At 42.0% G+C, this 26982-nt stretch overlaps 1 protein-coding gene across 1 annotated transcript in view; it reads left to right on the forward strand.

Annotated features, from left to right (window-relative positions):
* LOC111221708 (plexin-B1-like) overlaps positions 1–26982 on the forward strand; it is a 101112-nt gene that overhangs the window by 62340 nt on the left and 11790 nt on the right. Inside the window, exons 5-24 of the mRNA XM_022745222.1 lie at positions 1324–1506; positions 5424–5552; positions 5836–5936; positions 7433–7565; positions 11019–11175; positions 13411–13519; positions 16204–16312; positions 17984–18955; positions 20230–20364; positions 20472–20594; positions 20699–20792; positions 20928–21094; positions 21230–21381; positions 21596–21701; positions 24437–24573; positions 24739–24915; positions 25001–25226; positions 25334–25576; positions 25835–26014; positions 26140–26288. Of these exons, the coding sequence (XP_022600943.1) occupies positions 1324–1506; positions 5424–5552; positions 5836–5936; positions 7433–7565; positions 11019–11175; positions 13411–13519; positions 16204–16312; positions 17984–18955; positions 20230–20364; positions 20472–20594; positions 20699–20792; positions 20928–21094; positions 21230–21381; positions 21596–21701; positions 24437–24573; positions 24739–24915; positions 25001–25226; positions 25334–25576; positions 25835–26014; positions 26140–26288 (3782 nt within the window). The remainder of the gene's footprint in view (positions 1–1323; positions 1507–5423; positions 5553–5835; positions 5937–7432; positions 7566–11018; positions 11176–13410; positions 13520–16203; positions 16313–17983; positions 18956–20229; positions 20365–20471; positions 20595–20698; positions 20793–20927; positions 21095–21229; positions 21382–21595; positions 21702–24436; positions 24574–24738; positions 24916–25000; positions 25227–25333; positions 25577–25834; positions 26015–26139; positions 26289–26982) is intronic.

Genomic DNA, 26982 nt, shown 5'->3' on the forward strand with positions numbered 1-26982 from the left:
CTCAATTGGATCATTGAGCACAAATAAATCATCCTCCATCTCTGTTCAGTCATTGCCAGGACAGTCCCTCTGCACCAGGGATGGACTCTCACGCGAAGTCTAAGCTGTGGGGAACATGTTTTGTGATCAGGATTCAGGACTCCTACCAAACATTAGTGTCCGAAATATAATTTATAATATAGCAATCTTTTTTGTCATTATCTTACCAGTGGTTATTCCTGGCTTAAATCCAGATTATGGCAGTCTGCACAGCACTGTGTTATTACAGTGTAATCAAGAGCTCCCATCAGCCAGTCCATTCAATGACATGTCAGTCTTTAAGCTTCCAAGCCAGGTTCCTAGAATGGACGTCATGACTTCATAACTGTTTCAGTACGTATAATGTAGTTTGGGGCTATTCTTAGCACACAATCATCCCTGCTAGTTTTCCTTTAATGGTTGGGTTCACTCCACATGGCTTAATAAATACTGACTTATGTCTATATGTAGCTGTTTGAATACCGTTGAGCTATGTTATTACAACAAAGTTTAAAGGTGGACAGTTTTGTACAGCGGTGAAATCAGGTTCTGTAGTCAGGTACATAAGCAGTCTCTATGAAACGTTCCCTGTGTAGTCTTAGACCTCTAGTAGTGCTACGGTCGTGTTGGTCACCGTTTTGTTTATCTTGATGATGTGATACACAGTCCTACCACTGGTGTCCCACAATTCTACTGATCTGTAGGTGGTGGTAACACAAGAAATGCAAAGGCAGGGAAGACGACCACAAGCTAGTACATGTGGATGATATTGGTTTTGTTTTTTAAGAAAACTCTACAGGGCCTCTTTAAGAGCAGGCCAGAGAAGAGAATTCATTCCAGTACATCAGCCAACTACATGCAATCCATCAAAACAAGTAGCCTTCAGTAGGCAGAGCTCCCAGGTTCATTGCCTCTGCTTCCTTTTGTTAAGATTACCAATAATTAAGCAATGAACTCATGAAAAAATGATATGCCTGGAACAAACACCAACAACCGTCCCTCCTGCCAAATTGTCTAAAAGCGTCGAGGCACAGAGTGTAGAAATGATAGGAGCCAGCCCCTCCACAGTAAACCCTGCTGGGATTTCACCAACCACCAGAGCACTGCTGTTTTATTTTTGGTGACTTGCTTACTCACTTAGAAATTAATGACAAATCACTTGAAGGACTTTGAAAGCAGTATAATTACATGTCACATGTAATTTACAGTGTTATTTAATTTTATGATCTAATCTTCATCTCATTTGAACTTGACATGTTGCAATCACCACGCACTGATTATTCTCTCTCGTATCCCCACTATTAGAACACCCTGGACGCCTACCCCTGCGGCTCTGACCACACCCCCAGCCCGATGGCCAGTCGAATCGCTGTGGAGGCAGAAACAATATTGGACAGCCCGTCTGCCCGTCTCACTGCTGTGTCCATCAGTGTGAGGGCAGGACATACCATTGCCTTCCTGGGAGACTCCAAAGGAAACCTGCACAAGGTAACAGCATGCACAGACAGGTTGTCAATCTGCATTCTGGTGTATTTCTTCTCAGGAAGCACACACACACATCGTCACAACAAAGTGCTCTTTCTGTAATAGTGAATATTGTGATGTTATGCCCAGATTCTTCTGTTATTGCTGGAGTAAGTAATAGTGTGGCATGCTTTACAACTTGCATCATTATTTTGTATTCAGACCAGGTTTAAGTGAGACAGCTCTTTTCTCTGTTTGCCTCCAGATGCTGACCACTGGCTATTATCTTGCCAACCAGTGGATCTAAGTCTCCGTGTGTAGAGGCAGGCAGCAGTAATCTCAAGAGCTGAGTCCTGGTGCTTGTATAGTAATGCTTTGAGTTTGTTATTAAAAGAAAGTTTGCAGGTTTAATGTAGATTATCCCTTTGCACTAATTTAAATCATCTGGTAAATTATCGAAACATAGAATGTCAACACCATCAGTATATCACTGGTACTGTTAAGTCAGTGCTCTCTGGTGTTCTCAGACCACTGACTCTAAAGGGCCTATCTTACACCCGGCACAAAGCACAACACAAGTGTCTTTGCTAGTTTCAGACTGAGGCAGTTGTCATTTTTCCGTCCAGCGCCCATGTTTTTTAAATAGCAAATACTCTTTGCGCCTATCTGTATGGAGCACAGAGCGCATACACTCTGCCTGTCACACACTAGCAGAGTGAGCTTCAGATGTTTGCATCACTCAGGTGAACATTACACCTCTTGAAGAAAATTCACTCAAGTCCTTAGTTCCAAGTTTGCTGTAGTGATGTGAGTTTATTGGTATCCCAGGATACGGTGAGCCAACTGACACATAGCAGGTCTGAGGCAGTAGACTGACCCAGAGTGAAGGGCAGGGGGACAGTTATACAGTTGAAAAAAAAAAAGGGGGGGGGGTAAACAGTATGTAAATACAGTTGACTTTGGGTTACAGACGTGTGGTCAGACAGGATAACAAGGTGATCAAAAGGTGTAGAAACAAAAGGTAATGTCCTCTAGAGGCCGTACAGTGTAACACCTAGGGTCAAGTTACCAGGGGGCCATGAAGGGCCTTTAGATCAGGGGTCTCAAACTCAACTTACCTAGGGGCCGCTGGAGGTAGAGTCTGGGTGAGGCTGGGCCGCATCAAGTATTCCACAAAAAAAAGGGTTTCAAGTATTCCAAAAAAAAAGTACAACTGATCCAATCTTCTCAATCTTAACAAGTCAGAGCATGCAGAACATGAACAGTTCTTCAGAACATAGGCTTCATTTACTTCCTCCTACTCCTTGCTGCCAGAGACTTGGCAGCGCTTCCTCTCACATAGCTGAGCCACATTTGGCTTGAGGGAGGAAGCAACTGAGACCCTCAGTACGGCTTTAAGATGCTCATCTTTAAGTTTGGACCTGAACTTTGACTTATGCCTGTAACATACACTGTTTGATGAACTCGCCGTCTTTGAATGGCTTTCCTGCCTTAGCAATCATCTCACTCACCACGTAGCTAGCTTTGACAGCCGCTTCACTCTCTTTGCTTGCTTTCTTGAAAAGATCTTGTTGCCTCAGTAGACATGTTTTAAGTTTGGCGACCCGGTCCTCTCGCTTATCTCCCAGGTATTTTGCATACTCCTCAGCATGTTTAGTTGAATAATAACGTCTGATGTTATACTCCTTGTGCACCGCGACTTTATCCGTGTATATTAGACACGTTGGGATGCCCCTGTGCTCAACAAAAAAATATTCCGTCTCCCACTTCTCCTGAAATTGTCTGTGCTCATCGCCAACTTTTCTCTTCGCGGCAGGTTTTGAAAAAGACTGGGGCTGACAAAAACCGTATTGCACTAGGTGACAGGATATATTTTCCCTCCACTCGGTGACCCAAATATGTTACAAGTGACCAATTGCTAATTCGCGTTGTTGTCACGAGCCTGAGCTACGGTAACCCACAAGTGTTAAAAAATATAAAACGCCCAGATGCATGTGAGAAAAAACGCGCGGGCCGCACTAACACAAAGCTTTGATTTCAGGCAGGGGGCCACAAAATATTGTTCCGGGGGCCGCAATTGGTCCGCGGGCCGCGAGTCTGAGACCCCTGCTTTAGATGAATCAGCTAGTAAGGTAAGGGTAATGTACGATAGTGAGGAATTTAGCAATACAATAGAAGAGGGCACTGCATGCAGACAGACAGGTGTCAAGTCTCAGCTACCCAAATGTGTATTTTCCTCCTCACACCACAACCTCAGAAGGTCAGAGCTTCTTTGTGACATGTTGTGTGTTGTATAATGTATGGCTTAAAGTTTTCTGGCACTGCTGGAATTCCAGCACAGGGCCGGGGCCCTTTTAGATTAGAAAATAGGTAATTATATGTGGAAAATATTCTTCCATATTTTTTGGGCTACATACAGTATATATATATATATATATATATATATGATAATTGGCAACCACTTGACAGCAGTAGGTCTATTATGCTGCATACGTTGTTTAGAGACCAACGCAGGAACGAGCATTTGAAGTTTGAACGATAGGCGTATTGGATAGGCTATTCTTTATGGCTTTGAAAGTTGGGCTTGGACTTGGTTTCCGACTGAGGAATGAGTGAGTAGATAATGCATTCTCCTTCCATCTGGACCTTTCAAGTTAACGTGAGGATTCACATTTAGAAACGATCAGATTTGGTGTTTTTATCTTTCTGAAACGGGTTGCGATATGCGCCACAGCCATCATCCATCTGGCTTGTAGCCTACAGCTCGCTAGGCTATGTTTTTATCATCTTATACCACCAAAGTATGTCTAATATCTTCCATTTGTGTTTTGTTTTTTTTGCGCATATATTTTGTTGTTTTGAGCATATAACAGTAGCCTAATTATCCAATCACGTTGAGTTGTCCTAACCCCAACCCCCCTTCCCTCCATTCTTTCTCATAACCCCCAAACACATTTCAGGCACAGAAATTGTCCTTGCTTTAAGCCCTGATAACTTGTCATGTGTCATGGATGACTCCTGCATGACGCTCTGCAGAGAAGCATTCTTTGTTACTGCCAGGTAAATCCTCATTCATCACCCGCCTGTGTCAGGACTGGACTCACTGATCAGGACTGACTGTCTGAGGCTACATCCACACTACTACGTTTTAGTTTTAAAACACGTCATTTTTGCTACGTTTCTTCCTCCCGTTCACACTGCTACAGAGTTTTCAAGCCCCAAAAACAGAGACTTTGAGAAACGCTGCTTTTAGTTTAAAAACTCCGGGGTTGTGTTGAATCTGGACGGGGAGAGACTGAGACCTTTGGAAACTATAATCTAGTCACCCACGGTCACTCCCTGATTGGGTCTCATCAGCCTCGACTACCAGTGGTGAACACAACATGATAATGAATTACAAGCATTACTAACCTTGTTGTCTTTGCTTTCAGCTGTTGTTCAGTTCAATTCTGTATTTTAATGCTACACCTGTCTTTGCTGTTCCTCGTTCAGAGGATTTTCTGCAACTAACCAACTGCAGAGTAGACAATCTACTTCCTGTTTACACCTACACACACATCCCCAGTGAATGGTCATGTGATGTGTATTTTCAGGTGTAATTGTATGGAAGGAGATTATTTCTGATGTGGAGCTAAGATGCTTGTCTGGACAGAGATCATTTTAGTTTTAAAATGCAGTTTGACAAAAGAATCCCAACTCCAGGGGATTTTTAGTATTTTTCTGTTTTTGGAGCAGTCAGTTACATAACATTATCAAATTAAATTCTTATTATTGCCTGTGCAGTCCCTGTTGAAATATATAAAAATATATAATATAAAAATAATGGAACTATTTTTATGTTTTTGATTCAAATAAGGCCTTAGCAGAAAGAAACTTTGAGGAGATCACATTTTCAGCTTAATTGATACATAATCCTCATTCATTTGTGTGCATTTCCTCAGGTGTTCCTGGGGCCAAATGGCGAGGTGGAGGAGTACTCCGTCATCTCCATTCAGCAGAACGCAGCCATCAGCGCGGACCTCATCCTCGACCAAAAGGAGGAGCATCTCTTCATCATGACCCATAACATGGTACGTCCCCACACAGACATGCAACATACAATAGTTGGACTATTGTCGTCACATTTTATGGTTCTCTTTCTAGATGCCCCTCCCTGCCAGAGAAATGATTTGGACTCTAATTTCTGCCCCAATTCTCCCTCCTCCACTGAGGCCGTCTGTAGTTGGGATTATTCTAATGACCATATTTTCATTTTGCATTGTTCCACTGAAGAAAGTGGGCCACCTATTCTCTATAATCAGATTTTTGGGAGCTTAGTGTTGACTGAACATGATTGTGTTGTCCTGGTTCTAGCTGCAGAAGAGGCCAGTGGCTGAATGCCAGCAGCACCCAGACTGCCACTCCTGCCTGCTGGCCCACGACCCCTACTGCGGCTGGTGTGTCCTGGAGGGAAGGTGAGACAAACAGCAGCAGTGAACTCCAGCTCTGGATGTGTCGTAATCTAACAAAAAAGATTATTTACCACTCGTGTGTGTGAATTAAGTCCTCGAGTCAACAGATAAATTAAATTAGAACAATTTTCATAATTGAATTAAAATGTGAAACATTGGCTGGTTTCAAGTTTAGTTTCTTTTTACTGTTTAGATTTATTATTGATGAGAAAAAATGAGCGATGTGAAGACATCACCTTTAGCTCAGCTGTGGCATCATCACATGATCAGTATTTTGTCTGTATTTGATGCCTCTGCACTGGCGACAGGCGTATTGTTTTCAGGTTGTCCCTCCTCCGTCCCTCTCATTCTCATGGACGCGATATCTCAGTAACGCCTTGAGGGAATCCCTTCAAATTTGGCACAAACATTCACTTGGACTCAAGGATGAACTGATTAGCTTTTTGTGGTCAAAGGTCAGAGGTCACGGTCACAGTCACAGTGACCTCATAAAACACTTTTCTTCACACAGCAATTATGAGAAAATTTCACACAAATGGTTGATATTTTATCTGACTCTGGATAAACAGGGACGGGGACAGGGAAACTAGTCACGGGGAGGTGACTCTAGTATTTTACAGTGCTCACCTCTTTCAAACGTTATATGGTCCTGCTTCAAGTGACAGATGCAGTGAGCGGCCTGTAGACTGAACACCACAGCAAAACCTCTGTCAGCTCACATTAGATTTGAACAGATGTTAACCGCCACTGTGAGCTGAGTGTGTTAAAATGAGGGAGCTTTTGTTGCTTATGAATTTAAATTTTCCTTTCTAACAGGAAAAATGATTCATTTTTTCTTCACATTTAATGCACCTCATCACATCTTACATTATAAGATCTATTATAAGCAGCATTGACTGCATGTTATTCTGTTGATGCAGATTATATGATGTTATATAAATTAGCTTCTCATGACGTTTCATTCAGATTCACACAGGTCTAGTTACTGAAATAAAGAAGTTCAGTGCCAGCTTGTAGTGAACTGTCAGCAGACAGCCTTTGCTCTGGTGGAAATGTGTTTGAATCTGATGAAAGAAATCTACCTCTCTGTCCCATCTGTGCCTCCTCTCTCCTCGCTGCCTCACCACCTGGCCTCCCCCCTCCCTCTCTCTCTTCCCCTCTTCTCTCTCCTTGTTTACTGCTGTTTTTCATTTTCTTCCTGTTTTCCTGACTTCATAACTACCCTCTCATCTCATTTATTCTTGTTTTGAATCAGCTTGTCTTTCCTAGTCTGCTTATTTTTTGTAACTTCCAAACATTAGGTAATGTATTTTTTTTGTCCAGTTGGTATGGAAACCAGTTGTACAATCTCAGTATGAGTTATGGATTTGCAGTATATACTGATGTGATTTTCATGGTTTAATGTGATGGTAATTGTTATATTGAATGACATGCAGACATAGACATAGAGAGCCTGACTGCTGTATTCTAATGGTGCAGCCTCGTGTTTTTCCCTGCAGGTGTGTGTTGCAGTCAGAGTGTGCTCGTGGGAACCAGCCAGGTCAGTGGCTGTGGAGCTTCGACATGGAGCAGCAGTGTCTGACTGTCCGGGACCTCAGCCCCTCCAACATCAGCAGGAAGGAGAGCAGGATGGTAAATATGTTAGACATAAACTCCAGCAGCAAAGGATCAAAACAAACCGATGGATGTGCCTGTGCACATCCCTACCGAAGATTTGAGAAAGGAGGAGGATCTTTGTTGCAGAAACACATCTTTTCTGGTTTCTGTTGACTGCAGATTAAGATAAAACTATCCACTTCAAGTATTGACAGGCTTTTCTTTTGCATATCTTGCAATACAGAAAGCACAGATTCCTGGTCTGATGGAACCGTCTGTGTTTTGGATATGCAAGTTTGTTGAAAGACAAGGAATCGAGAGAAGATCGTGATCAGAGGCCCTTTTCCTGTCATCAACATGTATCTGCTCACAAGAGATCAACTCTCAGTACATCAGTACATCATCTCAGTACATCAGTTCACACCTGGTTTTAGAATGCAGCTTTCAATGTCTCGAGTGACCACTTGTGATCAGATCTCACGTCCCCGCTCTAAAATGCAAATGAACATGTATGCATTGTTGTTTTTAGTCAGTCCCATGGGTCTGTTTTCAATGTTTGGTAGAGAAAGGAGAGAGCTGCACAAAGAGGGGTTGAGCTAATCAATGCTCTGCTCACAGCTCTACAACGAAATCAGGTTCCAGCCAATTGAAATAGTAAAATATTTTGGGTTCATTATAAAATATATTTGGACTTATCAGACCGTGGCAGAGGACGTCAGTAGAGTAGGTGGCCCAGGACACATTAGCATTCACACTGCTAAAAGAACCTCTGAATGTGGTCTGAGTGATCGGATCTCAAATGTGTCCTCAATGCTTCAGAGACAGATGTTGATACCAGGTCTGAACAGAGCCAGGTGTCCTGGTGTAGTACAGGAGCACAGTATCAGTCATCTGTGTGGAACATGGTGCTGTGGGTCGCAGCAGATACACAAAATACACTTTACAAGACAACGGTTCAAGAACGGACACTTTGCATAAGTCAAAATATTCTAAAACCAGTTAGGATCAAACATGTTTTCTTAGTGCTATAAATATAAGTAGCTCAAATGGCTAAATGTTAGGTGGGTTTTTTAGTGCCTATAGCTATTATATGATGCCACGGATGATATAACAGCTGCCATGCTAATGGATGGGCACATAAAAACGTCCACCAGTCGGGCTTACTATGACTTTTGGTTGTGATCCGAGTAACCATGGCTTTCACTAATTCAGGATGTTCTGGATGAATGCTACCATGAAGTGCTCCCTCACATCCACTCACAGCATCTAACAGCTGACTATCCTTGATACGTACCAAGCACCAGGCACACTTAAAATTTCTCAGTTATTCTCACTCCTGGCAGTCTGCACTGTAGATGTTTGAACATTGACCACTGAGGTGGCTAGTTTTGTGTAAAAACACCTTATCAAATCAAATTTCATCATATTTGTCATGGTAAACACTGCAGAGATTTAAGGATATCAGTGATAAAACAGGAAGTCATGGACAAAACGGCAGACAAAAAGACCATGGTTTTGTTAATTATACGGTGGCTTCAGAAAGTATTCAGAGGCCTTAACATTTTTCTACAGAAGCCCAGAAAGGGAATCTTGAGATAATCAGATCATTATTATGTTATCTCAAGATAAAAAATATTTCTCAGCTTCTGTATTTTGCACACATTATTATGTTGTAGATTTCATTTTACATGGATAAAATTTCCAGTTTTGGCATTAATCTATTCTCATTAACCCATTATGACAAAATGAAAACAAGATTTTTACAAACTTTTGCAAATTTATTGAAAATAAAAAACTGAAATCTTAGTTTTGGCATATTCATCCTGTTGATGGGAGTCCACCTGTGGCAGATTGTATTGCCAGGTTCAGTGGCTCACTCACCAGCATGGATATTTGAATGGTGCTGTTACTTTCTTCAGGTTTAATTGGTAAAGTCATATTTGCAGCCTAGGAATACATTCATTATAATATGCTTCGCTTTCAAGTGTTAATTACATTGAATTATGCAAACAGCGTTACTAGGCAACTGACAACAAAATGGATGCTGACATGTTTCTCTGTTATCTCCACTAAAGTTATTATGAATGGGAAAAGTACCAACAGCAAAAGTAACAAGCTAACACAAAGACACAGCTGGAGACAGGCGGGCACACATGTATGTGTACAAAAAGGATGTGTTACTCATAGAGTTAAGGAAATCCTCAGGTTAAATATTATTCCACTTTACTCCTGTCTCAGTTCATGCTACAGCGAGATTACTAGATCATTTCTCTGCGTTTGTTCAGACAGTGTAGAAGAAAAATATGTTATGCTACATATGGTGATAAAGCTTCATTTCAACTTCATCAACTGCATTTTTAAGCAATGGTATATGTGAGTGCAGATAAACAGTTTTGAGCAGAGCAAAGTTTCAGTCAAGCAGGGTCTATTTGAGAAAGAGAGAAAAGCATCACAACATCTAACAGGAAATGAAGAAATAATGCTTTCAAAATAAAAGACCACTCCCTTGAATAAAGAGAAGAAAGAAATTACTATGTCTGCATACCTGCTTGTTCATGCAAATATCCAATCAGCCACAGCAGAGTTTACTCACAATGGAGCCAAAACAAAAAGCATCCAGTGAGCAGCAGCTCTGTGGAGGAAACACCACAGGTCAGAGCAAAATTGCCAAACTGGTTTGAGCTGACAGAAAGGCTACGGTAACTCAGATAACCACTCTTCACAACCGAGTTGAGCAGAAAATCGTCAAACCTTGAGGTGGATGAGGTTTCCACTGCTGTCAGCCAAGAACGGATATGTGAGGCTGCAGTGCGCTCACCAAAAATGGACAGTTGTAGACTGGAAAAATGTAGCCTGGTCTGGTCAACAACATGAATCCATGGACCAACCTGGCTTGTGTCAACAGCCCAGGCTGGTAGTGGAGGTTCGACCGGCATTCAAACCATGATTGATTGCTGTTAAGGCCCAAAGTGAGTCAAGAAAACATTTCTATGTGAGTATTGTTGCTGATCATGTTCATCCCTTCATGGCCACAATTACCAACCACAATTTACCATCTTTTCATGGCTACTTCCAGCACGATAATGCTCCATGTCACAAAGCTAAAGTCGTCTCAAACTGGTTTCACCAACATGACAGTGAGTTCAATGAACTTCAGTTCTATATTCTATACAAGTGAGCAGATCAGATTTCTGTTTCAGACAGTTTAATCACTTACTGTCATTGTGACCTCCACTGTCCTCTGCAGCAGCACAGGTGTGGACTTACTAATGCTGTATTTTGTCCAGTGACTCTGCATCAGTCTGGAAGTCCGTTCTCTACCAGTCTGCTGCTTGATGTTGGCTGTCACACAGAGAGGCCTTTTAGCACCATGTGGTTTTAGTCTAATCTGGACCCCATATGGATTTTTGAAATCCCCATGTGGAGGAGCTCTGTCTGAAGTGATCCACCAGTGGTTTGAAACCGTGTTACTGTCTCATCTTTTCTCAGGTGTCTTTGTCAGTCCCGGGTCTCCCAGTGTTGGAGAAAGATGAATCTTACTCCTGCTTCTTCCAGGACAGCCACAGTCCTGCCACTGTAACCAAAACAGGGGTCAAATGCCATTCACCTGACAGCAGCAGAGTACCCATGGTGCCTCCAGGACAGGGTGAGTGTGCTTTAACTCCAGATTTTCTGGAACAAAGCTGATGAAGCTGGAATCCCTCTATTTAGGCTAACCCAATCCATTTTCCTAAGCCACTTTATACAGCAGGGAGTCATCAGTATTTTGGAGCATAAATCCATTAGTGCTTATTCTTCGTGGGTCGTGGGGAGGCTGGAGCCATTCCCAGTTGATAGTGGGCGAGAGGCAGGGTACACCCTAGACAGGTCAAAGGTTAAAACCTAAACAAACTGCTCTCCATGAATCTGTTCCATCTAATGATTCTGTTCTTTGTTGTGTAGTTTTGTTGGCTGTCGACTGTCACACGAGCAGCTTGTTTGTTAGTAAGTCAGGGAATATGATAAAAGAAGATTAAAGGGGCTTGTAAATAAAAATGGAAGCCTCTACAGATGTCACACTCACCCAAACATTCAAATGGTTTGTGTGTCTCTCTGTGCCTCTCTCTCTCTTTCTCTCTGTCTCACACACACACACACACACACACACACACAGAGAGAGAGAGAGGTTCCCATGCCTGCATTCCTGAAACTTGCAGCTTGTTGTAGTTCTCAGGGTGCAGGGCTCAGGCAGAATCAGCCTGGGGGTTTACTGAGATTTGGACACACAGGCTGTAATTAAGGATTTAGCTGTAGCTTAACTTTACTTAAAGAGGGTTAGTGCCAGCACTCACTTAATAAAAATGGAGCTGAGGGCCTCTAAGGGCAACTGTTGCTTTAAAATTGAAGATGAGATTCTCACCTGACTGCTGCCTGTTTTACAAAGCTTCTGAAGTGGGTACAAACACTCATGATGCACGACTCTGGGTTGAAGCCCTTTTGCTCCCTACAATAGGAAGCAGCTCAATCGACCAAGATTAAAGCTGCGAGCTGCAACCAGAAGGTTTAAGCCGAGCAATGTCACATCAGCTAGTTTAATTCGGTTTACAGAAGGAGTGCCACCACACACTTGTTTAATCACAAAGCCTGCAACATTTCAATAAGTATGCATCCAACGTCCCACCATTTGTGACCAGTTCATCAGATTTAGGAGATGGCACAAGATGTCTGACTGGATTGCTCAAAGACATCTTAAGTTATGAGCAAATATATGATATGGCACTTCAGAGTTAGGTAAATACTTGCCTCCAGAGCATGTTCACCAAATTTTGTGAGATTTTGTCCACCAGGTTCTGAGGTACACGTTATTGGTGTTTGTGACTCCTCCTATGGATCGGGTTCAAAATGCTTTGTCAGCCTATTCCCAAACATGGCCTGAAAATACTACGATACCGACATTTATGATGATTTGACAAATGGTTAATGAAGTAATTTCCTGATAAACCCTTGTGAAGTTCATGGGTCAGTATCATGAAAACTAAATAAGATATTAAAAAGCTTTATACAACTTGATAAACTTGGTTCAAAGATGATCTACAGAAAACCGATTGGTAGCAACTGGACCCACAGTTTTAGGAGGAGATGTCAAAAAATTCAAATTAGTGGAAAATCCGTCATGTCAGACTTATGGTCCAAGAGGCTTTTTTTGTAGAGCACATTGAGCTGAACTCGTGTGTCAAAGTTCAAGTCAATCAGTGTGAAGGACGTGGTCTTTCCAAAATTGCATTTTTAGCCCTTAATTACAGCGCCACCATTTGGCCAATTAGACTCATATTTTGTGGGAAGAACTTGCACATCATTTCCAGTTGTTGTGTGTTGTGTGTTATTGTGTTAAGTTTCATGTTTAGATGATCAACATTCTTTTCATAACGTTTGGTGTGGAGAGTCCATAGATTCTAAGTGCGAATCAGACTCACAGCCCAAGTAGGTTTTGCATATTTTGCAAAACAAAACTCTAGGAGGAAATGAGCGTGGCCTATATTACGAGTTTCAGCTAAAAATGAAATGAAAAATGAACAAAATAAGACTTACAGCATTTCTCCTCTATGTTGAGCCTGTGTTTGAGAGGAGGGAAGTCTCAGAGCCTTGAGCCCACTGTATTACGTCTGAGGATGGAGGGCGCTCATGGGTTTTATAATGCTTCTGTGTTTTGGCTGTCTGGACAGAATCTTCTCCCATGTTCCCTCACTTGTGTTTTGAGGAACATCGTACTCATCTCAGACTTTCTTAGTCAGAGATGATAAGCCAGGCAAAATATTTCCAGAGCCCTGCCTGCTCAGCTCTGTACTGATGTTACCCTGTGTTGTTTTTCATGCTGTCTTTCTCTCTGTTTTGTTCTTCTCAGACTTTGTCACAGTCACATTGTCTCTGCGTTTTGGAGACGTCACCGTCACAGCAAGGGATTTCATCTTCTATGACTGCATGGCTGTTAAGCAACTGTCTGGCAGCATGCCGTGAGTTACCACTGAGGATTTATACGTTCTGCTCTCCTTGTCTCCTCCTGACCTTCTCTGCTCATTTCTAACTGCAGATCTTGTTGTCAAGTCTTATTCTCTATCTTGTCCCATTTTTCATCCTGGTCCTTCTTTGTCTCTCAATCAACTCATCCTTCACCTTCTGTCTTATCTCTGTTTTTCTGCCAAACCTGTGAGCCTGTACTCTCTTAAACTTCAGCAAAGATTTCTTTCATGTCCATATATCTCAATTTATACACTCACCAAGCACTTTATTAGGAACACCTGCACACCTGCTTATTCAGGCTGTTATCCAATCACCCAATCATGTGTCAGCAATGCAGAGAATAAAGTCCAGCAGATCCTAGTCAGGAGCTTCAGTTCGTGTTCACATCAAACCTTAGAATGAAGAAAAATGTGATCTCAGTGACTTTGACTGTTGCATGATTGTGTCAGACAGGAAACGGTTTGTTGATGAGAGAGGTCAGAGGAGAAAGGACAGACTGGTGGGAGCTGACAGAAAGGATATGGTCACTCATATAACCACTATTTACAACTGTGGTGAGCAGGAAAGCTTTGTAAGAGCCATATTAATAATTGGTAAGCTGTATTTAGTAACTCAGTTGTTAAAGTGTTACCAGTTACATCACTGCCAATAGCTCTCAGTTGGAGTTAATTAGTATGTGGAGCAAGACAGTTTTTAGCAAAGTCGAGCACAAAGAGAGAGTCTTATTTTTGCTCTGAGTAAAGTTGCTGCTTCTGAAGATTCAGTTCGCGTCAAGCTTATTGCCAATACCCAGACTAACACAGCAGTGGGTATCTACCACTCCACTTCCTGTCACCAAGACCAGAAACCTTAGGCTGCAGGGGACACAGACTCACCAACACTGGACAGTTGAAGACCTGGTCTGATGGATCTGGTCGGGTCAGAATTTGGCATCAGCATCATGAATCCACTGACTCAACAGTCCAGGCTGCTGGTGGTGTAATGGTGTGGGGAATGTTCTCTTGACTCACTTTTGCCCCTTGATACCACTCAATCATGGTTTAAATGCCACGGCCTCTCTGAGTACTGTTGCTGGCTATCCCTTTATGGAGATACACAAGGTATGTTATTCTGTCAGATGCAATGGAAGATGCTCAAACTCTGAGACAGCTGCCACAGTGAGAGAAGAACTGAACCAATAAAATGATGGGAATCCAAAAAATCTTTGAAACATCTCAGTTAATTGGGGAACAATGGCAGTGATTGGAGGTTCAGCTGAATATTATCACCCAACGGGTCTGACCTCATGAATTTCATTCATACCTGAGAGGAAATTTATAGAATGCTGCCAGTTCTCATGGATTATCATACACATCAAATCATTCAACAGGAAATGATACTTTACTTTCCTATGCCGTCCACACTTTTTCAAAATGTAAGAACTTTGTCAGTTTGAAAGAGGTAAAGAACAATGGAAAGCATGTGTAAGGGGGACCTGGAAGAAAATATAATAAACTAAGTAAAATAAGATAAACAATGAGGTCAGAGTAAAAAAAAGAAACACAAAAAAACATTACAGGGTCAATCATTTAATACTTCCACAAAATCTCCCCTTATTGGCCTCACATATTTGATTCACTTCAGTTTAATAAATTCAGCTTTCTTTAGACGGAAAGAAAAAATAATCTTTTCCATGACATAAATGTCATTAACTACATCTTTCCAGTCCTGTATCGTTGGGGGTTCAGGAAGTAGCCTGCACCTTGCCTGAAAATCAATAATTCGTGGAATTCTTAGTGTGGAAAATTGCAAGGGCAGATCATTGTCAGATATGCTTTTTAGTGCTTTGTGAAACTCGTCCCAGAAAGACGTAATAACTGGACAATCCCAGAATATATGCCAATGGTTTGCTTCCTGAAATCCACACTTGGCCTCAGCTGCTGTAAAATGTGTTTTCTGTTTTGGTGTGATTTTAAAAAAAAAAAAAAAAAACATTTCCAGCCAAACTCCCGCCACACATGCAGACGAGTGTTGGTGCATTTGCACTGGTGTTTACACACATCTAACCAATCCTCATTTGATATTGTAAGGTTGCCCTCTCTTTTCAGTTTAAATTGATTTATAACAGGAGTTTGTGCTCCCACTCAACCAACAGTAGAATTGTTTCCTGCTGCACATGGACAGTTTACAGTGGACTGGGTCCTCTGGTTGGTCAGCTCAATTCAGGGAATATTTCCAGTAACAGAAAGTGAAAAGAACAAGAGAGAAAAAGCTGGTTTGCTTTAAAAATTAAGGAAAAGTAATAATAATCAACCTAATCAAATTGGATGAAAATGTTGTACCTACCTGCGCAGTATCTTCCTGATCTCCTTCACTGTTCCAATCACTCTGATAAGAAACTGAAGCTCATTTCATTTAGACCACTGACCTTTTTTACCACTGGGGGCAGATTGGCAGCAATTGGATTACCTTTTGTGCTACAGGCTAAAGTAGCTGTATCTGTCCTTTTCCATACCTATCCATCCTTCTTGTCCTGTCTCTCGCTTGTTGATAAAAAAGCTTGTCCTACTTCTATTAGACTTTCTGGTCGACCTCTACACGTTTCTCCTCATAGCTCCTTATACCCTGACTCATTGTTTATCACCACCGTCGTTATTTTATGTCTCTGATCTGTGCATTTTGTTGTTTCTGTCTGCAGTTGCCGCGGTTGTGTTTTGAGCCAGTGGGGCTGTAACTGGTGTGTTCACCAGCACTTGTGTACCCACAAGCCCACCTGTGAGGAGGGGGTGATCATCTACAACCAACATGTAAGTTACAGAAATGTCATTTTACAGCTGTGGAAAATCAGCACTCACTGAGGTTTAAAATACAAGATTTAGACCCAAGGTCACTACTGTCTGGACCCAGGCACCGTCCTATCCAGTGTTTCTATTTTCAGTTATTTTTCATGGGCATTTTTGCTTTTTGGGATGACATCAGCCTTAAAGGTACACACTCTATCAAGCGGAGTGTTTCTGTTTTATAGCCTCCTGTGTTATTTTTCTGACAACTTTACACACTGCACAAAAGGATCCAGAGTTTGAGACCATGCATGTGAAGTACGAACAGTTGAAAACATCAACCCTGACTCCAGAGGGTTTTAACAATCACAGCTTTTGTAGCCTTTACGGCACTGTTCACATGATGCTACTCAGCCGATCTTTACAACTCGAGTCAGTGAGTGAGATCCATACACAGGGGAGAGACGATAGTGAGAGACATAGGTGGGAGAGTGAGATATAGAAGAGAAAGTTGAGGAGTGGAAATAGAGTTAAAATAGAGAAACTCAAGCTCCACTTTTTATGTAATTTTTCTAAAATTAAGCTCTATATTTTAAAATGCACATTTATATAAAGCTCCCGGCTGTTGTATGTGTGTATTACAGCCTTTATTTTACTTAAAGTGAGAAACTAAAGTAGATGGTGTGGTTTGGTTCTTTTAATTAATTAATCTCTTAATTAAATTTACAGAACAATTACTTTATTGTGATATATACAGTTACTGTGATAGAAGATTACTCCTAGCTTAAACAACTAAAAAATGCAACATATTCACTGGATTATTTAGAAAATGCAACTTGTCACTGCGGATTCATTCCTGGAAAAAGATCAGTTTGCTGCTGTGAGGCGAAGTTGCTGAAAGAAACAGAGGATTTGGATATTGAACCTTAAAGCTTGTTCTTCTGTGCAGTCGTAACACTTTCAGGACGTAACAGTTTCAGGCTGCGGTACATGGTAAGACTCAAGTAAATACGAATTATTAATGTGCAGTGTAAAACAAATCCAATTCAGTCCATCACGCAGTGACTGGAAAGTTGAGAATTTTATGTTTCCTAACAATACCCACTTTACACACAAAGATGCAATATGAAAGTTTTCATATAGTTGTCATATAATATGGTTTCTTGCTGGGAGTGGATGGGGTGCCAAGAACTTCAGCCATTGTTGTATTTCAAGACACTAAACAATACACTCCTTCTCCTCTTCATTCAGCCGCTGCAGGATACAGTCACTCATTAAAGTTATAAAACAAAAAAAAATTCTTGCACTGGTTCATTGGTGGTATTTCTCTTCTTGAATGTGTTTGTCTGAACCCCAAATATGAGTATATGACAGAAGTATTTTTGATCCATGGCAACCTGGTTAGTAGATAAATGGTCACTTTTCCTATTTTGCAATAATTTATCTTTACATACATTCATTAATTCTCATAAATGTGTTGTCGTGCCTCCTTTGTCAATACAAGCCTGCATTATTTGTAACAAAAATCATTGCTATGCATATGTCATAAACAACAATAACACCAGGTTATGTGTTTAACATCACATTTACATTCAGTTATCGGTTGTTTCCATTTTCTCTTGTCTGTTTTTTTTATTTATTTTTTTTTATTATTTCGATCTCACCCTCTCCTCATTTCCCCCCATCCTTCTCCCCCAGTTTGACCTTCCCACCTCAGCTCCTCCCCCATCTAAACCTATTAAAGTAATCACGACACCCAGTACCACAACAGCTGCCCCAACAACCACTGCCATGACAACCACCCCAACTCCTTCCACAACAACACCAGCAATTTTCGTCACAACAACTGCAGCCCCTGTCACTGTAGCAATCACTCAGGAGGCAACCACCCCTCCCACGCCCACTACTCCACCTACAACCACCACCAGCCCTGAGCTGACCACCCCACCAACCACCCTGCCCACTCAGCCTGCCACTACCCTGCCACCCACCACAGCAGTCCCAACCACACCTCCACCTCCAGTGGGCACCACCACGAAGGATGAAGGGACTGAAGCAGGAGAGCTTGTCGCTGTCACACTGAGTGACACCAAAGGTGCAGCAGTTACATCCAGTGTTGTTATGGTGACTGCAGAGCCGGTGACTGCAGAGCCGGTGACTGCAGAGCCGGTGACTGTAGAGCCAGTGCTTGTCACCATGGCTGATGGTCTAAGTGGAGATCTGGACCCTATGATGCCTCTGATGATCCCGGACTCTTCCCCCCTGGAGGTGGTGATGGAGTCGCCCCCCAGCGACACCCAGGAAGCTGAGGGAGCACTGAGCCTGGCTGAGTCTCCCACCCCGGCCTCATCTGGCTTCCCGCTGCTCACACCTTTCCCTGTGGGTGAACCAGCCGACTCTGAGCTCTACCAAGACCTGCCCCAGACACCCATCCCGATGCCCACACAAGACACTGAGGCAGGAAGCCTGGAGGTGCTCCTCTGGCCAAAGGAAGTGGATGTCCATGCTCAGGGTGCAGTCCAGTCAGAAAATGACACAGCCACATTTTCAGCTGCCACTGTGTTGTCAGGCGATGGTGAGGTTGACCACGCCCCCTCATCCTATGCCCACCTGTTGGATACTGACTCACAGCTGGACTACCAGTATGGTCCAGCTGATGCTTTTCTCCCGGTGAGTTCAGCCGCCTCCTTTCGCCTCCTTCTTCCTCTTCCTCTATTATTTCTTCCTCTCAAAGCTTCAGCACCCTCCCATCGCTCCCAGCTCCTGACTGGACTTTATACTCCTGCTATGGGAACAAAGCTCAAACCAGCTTCCCAGTCTGCCCTTGTTTCCCCCTCCTCAACTGTCTGACACCTGTGTTGTTTTTGTTGTTTTGCTGCTTCAGTGTGAGCTGCAGTGGTTGTTTTTTTTTTGTGGATGAATTGAAATTAAGGATCATAATAAAAGAAAATAGTGTCAAAGACAACAATTAAATGACCTCCAAGTCCAAGAAAACAAAGGTTTTTGAAAGCTCTTTTTAAAGGGACAGACCTAATATGTACAGGCATCATGTTCCACAGGTTCATAATTACAATGAAAACTAGAATTACTGCTTTGCTTCCTCCACTCAGACTTATTTCAGGTTACATCCGTTTATCCAGAGTTATATAAAATATGAACCATTTGCTTGAAATTTTGTCATAATTGCTGTGTGAAGTCTTGGGTTATGATTAGATAGTGTTTTGGGAGGTCACGCTGACCTTGACCTTTGACCACCAAAATCTAATGAGTTCATCCTTGAGTCCTAGTGAATGAATACTAATTCATATACTAGGACACAATATAACTCAAATGTCTATAAGGATAAAATTATATATCCAAAAGGTCAAAGGTCAATTTCACTGTGACATCATAATGTTCCATTATTCAACGCTGTAGGTCAGGAAGGAGAGATTGTGACCATATTTCATGCAACTTGGCTGGTTGGTGGGGGAAACAACCACAAGGCTGTAATTCTGTCTTATTTTTATTTACAAAATAACTTATATAATCTCATTAAAAAACACATGTTGTGCCATTAATATAAACAGTATGGTTCATTTAACCTGCAGTGTCACTATGCCAGCTCAAAGGATCATAAGGGAATATTGTTCTATATGTGTTAGCTCATGCAAACATAACCAGAGAGAGTGAGGAAGAGATGATGTGTGTTTGTACTTTATAGACTATGTGTGTGTGTTTGCATGTGTGTGTACACAGGTCTTTCTATGTTTTATGAGGACAAATTTTGGTTTGAAACCATCGCTGTGAGGACATATGTCCAGGTTGTCACAGCTTCAAAGGGATTTTTGTCAAGTGTAGGTTTTAGGTTAAGATTAGGAATGCATGATGTCAATGTGTGTCCTCGCAGCTAACATAAGACGCGTATGCGTGTGTATGTGCGTGTGTGTGTGTGTATTGAACAGGGGGACGAGGGCTCCTATGTCAGCTGGGGTTCCTCAGCTTGTCCCTGTGTGGAGAAGGTCCAGGGTTCATCACTGATTCCTGTCAGAGTGGAGAGGAAGATCACTTTATTGGCCCGCAACCTGCACCTCTATCAGGTACAACACACACACTCAGCCTCAGCACATGTCAGGTATAATGCTGTTTGCCTGGCCAGCGATTTCTATATCACTCTATATAAACACCAAGTCTTTTGTGTGTTCAGGACACAGAGCTGGACTATGAGTGTGTGCTGGTCATTGAAGGACAGACGGTGGTGGTGGACGCCTATGTGGAAACTGATGACATGAATCCATTCAACTTTGACATCACATGTCAACTACACCAGGTCTGACAATGTGCAGTTACTCATGATCATTTCTTTTATTGTGACTGCGTAGCAAGTAACAGTGGAGTGTATTTCTTTAAATGAAACCATTGCTATTTGTCCAGTACACATATTCAGCTCCAGTGGAGGAATACAACGCCATGGTGTATGTGAAGAAGAGGGACACCTTCCATGTGGACAGCTCTACTGATCTGTATGGTGAGGGTTAGGTTTCATTGTATTACACCAGACATCAAGGGTTTTTTTCTCTGAAGCCATCCCAACAACAACTTGACAACAGCACTCAATAGCAAGACATCGACTGATGCTCTTCTCTGTCTGTCGTGCCGTCAGTGACTCTGTACAACTGCTCTGTGGGCCGATCTGACTGCAGCCGCTGCCATACAGCTGACCAGAAGTATGGTTGTGTGTGGTGTGGCACTGCTCAGGCCAGCTGCTTATATTCAGACTCCTGCAACGAAGCAGTACAGCACACATGCCCTGCCCCAGTCATCCATTCTGTGAGTACACACCTTTGTAGTCATGATTTATCATCAGATCAAAGATCTTTCTTTACCATCAAATTTTCAAATAATGAAATGGAATAGAAAAGATAACCAAAAAATCCCCAAAATGTATTTTTTGACTTGCCTCAGATTGAGCCGCTCTCCAGCCTGTTAGAAGGAGGGACCATGGTGACAATCTCAGGCTCCAACCTGGGCCAGAAGGCTGAAGATATCCTTGACTCTGTGTCAGTAGCTGGGGTGGCATGCACCGTCATCCCCAGCCTCTATGAGGTCTCCTCCAGGTACACACCAGCTGTTTCTGGGGATTTTTTTTAAGGAATTTGATTGAATCTAATGAAGACTGAACTGATTTCTCAATATTTACTCGAATGCATTGAGTGCTTGCATAACTTGATAATAGCAAAGTGAAAAGGAAAATGTTCTTGAATTCAACATTGTCAGTGTCCATGTGTAGTTTTAAAAAGAACCATCCCAAGTGTGATGTCTGTCTTCCAGGATTGTGTGCAGGACCAAAGCCAGTGGAGGAGAGAAGGTGGGCCATGTCTCTGTCAAAGTGAGTGGAGGAGGGTTTGGCCTGTCCAGCCAGACATTCAGCTACCAGGTACATTAGATTACATTTAATTTCATTACAATGTATTACATTAGGTTTTGTTGACCTGTCTGTGAAAATTGGGCTGTTGCAGAAGCAGATAGCTATAGCATATGTCGAAAACCATCAAAATGTCTGAAACATACAGTTATAACAAATAAGAGAAATTAAACTTGTGATATCATCAGATTATAAAATAACAATAATAATAATAAACTTTATTTATAGATCACTTTGCATACAAGAGATGTAGCTCAAAGTACTTTACAATAGAATATCAAATAGTACAATAAAGTAAGGGAAAATTGAAGGACAATGAAAATAGACAAAAGAAAGACAGTAGATGATAAAATATGCAAATGAAATAAAGATAGAAAACAGTAATAATAGTTAAATATGAGAGAATTAATTAAAAGCCAAGTTAAATAGATTTCAGCTGTTGCTTGAAAATGTTCACTATGCATCTCTCTAGCTCTTGGCAGGATTTTCTGTAGTTTAGGGGAATAGTTTTTAAAGAAAAGCTGCACCGCACCGTGTATATTTAAAAGCCTGGCAGTAGAAGATCTGAGTGCTCATGAAGGATTATAAAATGACAGAGAATCTGCAAAGTAGGCCGGTCCCAAACCGTGAAGAGCTTTAAAAACAAGTAAAAGGACCTTAACATCTCTTCTCGAAGATACCGGGAGCCAGTGGAGTGAAGCTAAAACCAGGGTAACATGCTCTCTCTCTGTCTGTCTCTCTGTCTCTCTCTCTCGCTCGCTCTCTCTCTCTCTCTCTCTCTCTCTCTCTCTCTCTCTCTCTCTCTCGTTTTAGATAAAAGTCCAGCAGCACAGTTTTGAATAAACTGGAGTCTTTCAGTTGACTGCTGCAGAAGACCAGTAAAAAGAGCAGTGCAATAATCTATTTAAGATAAAAGCAAGAATAGGTTTTTCACTATCTTTATGGATTAGGAACGGCCATACTTTGGCCATATTTCTTAAATGATAAAAAGCTGCTTTGGTCCCATTCTTTATATGTGAAATTTTGAATTAATCTCCTGATTTTTTTTTTTGTTTGTTAAATCTATAAAATGTAAGAAAATAGTAAAAAAAAAAAATGTCCATCACAAGGTGTGATATTTTCCAAATGCTTCAAACCCAAACCCGAAGATATTTCATTTACACACCTTCACCTTAAATTCATTTTCAGATTTAATGAATGACCTGAATGTTGATATTCATTACCGCCTCATTTCTCTTTTTGTAAAACCCAAACAAGCCTGACAGCTGACAACCTGGTGATTTAGAGATTACATGAACGAGATTATTGAAATTATTTAAATTGTTGACCATTCATTTTCCATAAATTGACTAAACAATTTATCAATTTAAGAACTGCATTGAATATAATATCATTATCGAATTGTAGCAGAGTGTGTTAAACATCATTCACAGGATGTTCAATTTTAGCCATCAAGGTGTCTTGACATATTTATGACATTTCAAATGTCAATGTTAAATCCATATGTAGACATATTTTACAACAGTGGAGTGATCTGAAGTTTCTTTGGCATCACAATCACCCTCAGAAGAGTCTTTTAAAATCTTAATCACACAGCCAGTAGATGTGAAAAGTAGAGCCCAACTGGACAATATACATTTTTTAACAGAAACACATAACATAAAGAATTTTGATAAAGATTTGCTTACATGTAGTTATTGATGAATGGAGAGTCTAATAAGCCTGCTGATATTACCAGTTCTAGCCAGCTGTTTTGAAATGTGATTTCTTTGGCTTTAGTTCTTTAAAAAAAAAAAAAAAAGAAGTATTTTAGTGAGACATTTGAGATAAACTACAGGTGTAATATCCTCCAACTCTGTCTGTATTTGCATGCCAGTCACAGATATATTTACCACTACATCACTGAGGCAGAGTGAATACAAAGAATAGAAATAGAATAGAAAGACAGCTAATTCGCAGTGTTTTTCTGACAAGCCATGGTATTAGCTAGCTTTGTGGCTATCAAATTTAGCAACAGATAAAGTGCAAGCATGTGTTTTATACAAGCAGCAACCTATGAGGCTGGAAAATGAAGCCAACACTGAATTACCCAAAACTGCAGTTCCTCTAATGACCACTAGAGTCTGGCTCCAACAGAGAGTCAATCCCCATAGACTCCCATGTTAAAATGTCCAACTTTACAGCAGAAATAAACATGTTTACAGCCTGGTATAAAATCAGTTTTGGTCTCTATAGCTAATTTACTCATTCATGACAACTGTTGATATAACTCACCTGTTTACATTTTATTAAGACTTAAGAGTTAATCATAATTGAGGGTGTGGCCTCTTTGAGTGACAGGTGGGTGACAGACAGATCCACAAATACCAAGTCTGTGTTCTGCAGCAGTCAGCTGAGCTGTAATGTGTATGGTGAATGAGGGATTGGAGTGTTGCCAACAGTGGAGTGGCAGCGCTCTCTGATGGACAAACTATGCAGTAGCAACACTGGTAACAAAATAGTTCAAGTGCCTATCTATGGCTTTCCATTCCGTTATAAATGCCAATACTGATTTATCTGCCATTAACTTAAAGCGGCCAATAAACTCGGCCCACCAATGTAGCGGTCAGGCTCTGCTTAAAAGCCATTGTTCAGTCCAAAGTAATATAAATTGCCAGCACAGCAGGTTAGTAATGAGTTCCTCTGTGTATTTGTGCAGTTTATACAATTCTAACTCCGTCCCTCTTCCATCCCCTCTATTCTGTCAGGACCCATTTGTGATGGGAGTGTCACCTGAACAGGGCCCCAAGGCTGGAGGAACGTCCCTGACGATCACTGGCAGAAACCTGCTGACGGGCCGCCCCTCTGACCTCACCATCAGTGTGGGGGGAGTGCCCTGTAACATGTGAGAGACACACAGCTGGACGTGTTTTATTTGTTGTATGATGATCAGATGCTGCTGTTGCCCAGTTTCTCTCTTAGTCTGTCTTCCTGTACCAGAGGGGGAAGAGAAAAAAATCTATCAATCAACTCGTATTAATGTGTGTCTCCTGTGCCCCCTCCTCCTCAGTGTATCAAAAGTGCAGAGATCCAGTGTTCAGTGTGTGACAGGCAGCAGTAATAAGACAGGAGACCACCGGATCACCCTGCATTACGGCAGCAGCCAGCGTCACCTCCACACTTCACCCTACCACTACACCCACAACCCCAACATCACCCATGCCACGCCAGCCAAGAGCTTCATGGAGTGAGTCTCCTAATCTCAACTTTCATCTCTTGTTGTTCAGGAAGTTGTTAGGTGCCATAAACTAAAGCGTGGTTTCTCTGTTTAGTGGTGGGCGATTGATCTATGTGTCGGGCCACTATTTGGACGTGGTGCAGGAGCCTCGGATGGTGGTGACAGTGTCTCCCTTTGAGTCCGTCAGCCAGAGCAAGAGCAAGAGGAGGAAAAGGCGAAGTACAGAGCGGAGGGAGAACAGAGAGAGGACACTGGGAAGGCCGGTCAGGATGATTCCTGACCCTGTCTGTCCTGGAGAACCACTCTGCTCTGTCAAAAAGGTCTGTGTGTGTCAGACAGAATCACTTCTTCTTTTAAAAGCTGATGAAAACCAAACTACCACTCCCTTTACTAAACACCTTTTTTTGTATCCTCCCTGCCTCATCAGTTCATGGAACGCTGTGAGGTGAACTCCTCCTCCCTGATCCTGTGCCGCTCTCCGATGGTGGACTCCTCTATCTGGGGGTCAAAGATCACAGTGGAGTTCCTGCTGGACAACCTGCGCTTTGACTTCAGCAGTTTGAACCCCCAGGCATTCAGCTACGAGCCCAACCCTGTCCTACGCAGCCTGAACCAGCAGGAACCTCTGAATGCATACCGCTACAACCCCGGCAGCTTCATCCAGCTGGAGGTCAGAGGAAAGGCAGTGATAGACAGGCAGCTCTGGAAATCTTAGTTCTGTTAAATGAAAACCATAACCAGGTGTATCAAACTGTCCATGTCACTATTGCTTCTATGGAGTGCTGCAGGCGTCTACACAGGCCATCCACCACAAAACAGCACTGTTTTTCTCTAACATCCTATATTTTTAACACAGGATTTTTGTCATTACACACCAAAAACAAACATCAGGAAATGGAAGTGAAAGTAGATTTCCATGTGTTCTCAGGGAGAAAACCTGGATCTGGCCATCACTAAGGACGAGGTTGTGGTGTTGGTCGGGGAGGGGGTGTGTGCTGTGAAGACTCTGACCAGAAACCATCTGTACTGTGAGCCGCCACCTCAGCAGCCAGCACCAGGACCCAACGGCAAGAAACGAGAGGGCTCCGATAATCTCCCAGAGTTCACTGTGAGTTCACCTGCTTTACCAGAAAAGGGTGGGGACCGTGTGAGCATCTGTCAGGGACAGTCACTGCTGTTGGAAGCCTCTCACTGTTAAATTAAGGGCTCGATGTGTGTATGTGTGTGTTTCAGGTCCAAATGGGCAACCTGAACTTTTCTCTTGGTAAGGTTCTGTATGACAACCTCAGCCTGTCCACCTTCCCCCTGGAGGCTCAGATTGGAGTCGGAGTCGGGGCGTCCATAGTGGCCCTCATCGTGCTCATCATCGTGCTCATCTACAGGTCAGCAGGTGGACTCTGTGTGTGTGTGTGTGTGTGTGTGTGTGTGTGTGTGTGTGAAGCAATGTTTTGATGATACTGAGAACTAACTTTCCGTATAAAGCCCTTCAAGCATGTACCTCATCAGGTAAGAGTGGTGACAGTTTGACATGTCTGAATTGAAAGCTGTCAGGTTACATCAAGTGGCACAAAGTAAAATGTGTAGAGAGATAATGTATGTAGGTTTCCAATGATGCTCTAATGATTCTCCACATCTTAATCCACTTCAAAAAATCCACAGGACCACAAAAGTTGAGCTGTTTACTTCAACACAGACAAAAAAATAATAATACGGAATAGTATCCATTTCCAAAGATACTAAACTAATTAACAAAAGAGAGAAAGAGAGAGAGGTCAAAAAACTGTCTCCCCACTCTCTGCAGCCTGACTGACCTGATATCACTCCCTGCCCCTCCCCTTACGGGAACATCAAAACAGTTCAGGTGTGCAGTAACTAAAAGGCAACAATCATTGTCACCTATTCCTTCATATTCCAAATATAACAAATGGAATTGTATATATTTTAGATTATCCACACACCCACCGTTACTGTAAATATGAACTGTAAATACCTCAACCTGGAAATAGTGTAAATAATCCTTTCTTTTACCACTTACTGTATATTATTATTATTTTACATATGCAATTCAAACGAATT

This window comes from Seriola dumerili, unplaced genomic scaffold, assembly GCF_002260705.1.
Source record: "Seriola dumerili isolate Sdu_G_001 unplaced genomic scaffold, Sdu_1.0 BDQW01000088.1, whole genome shotgun sequence".
NCBI classification, from domain to species: domain Eukaryota; kingdom Metazoa; phylum Chordata; class Actinopteri; order Carangiformes; family Carangidae; genus Seriola; species Seriola dumerili.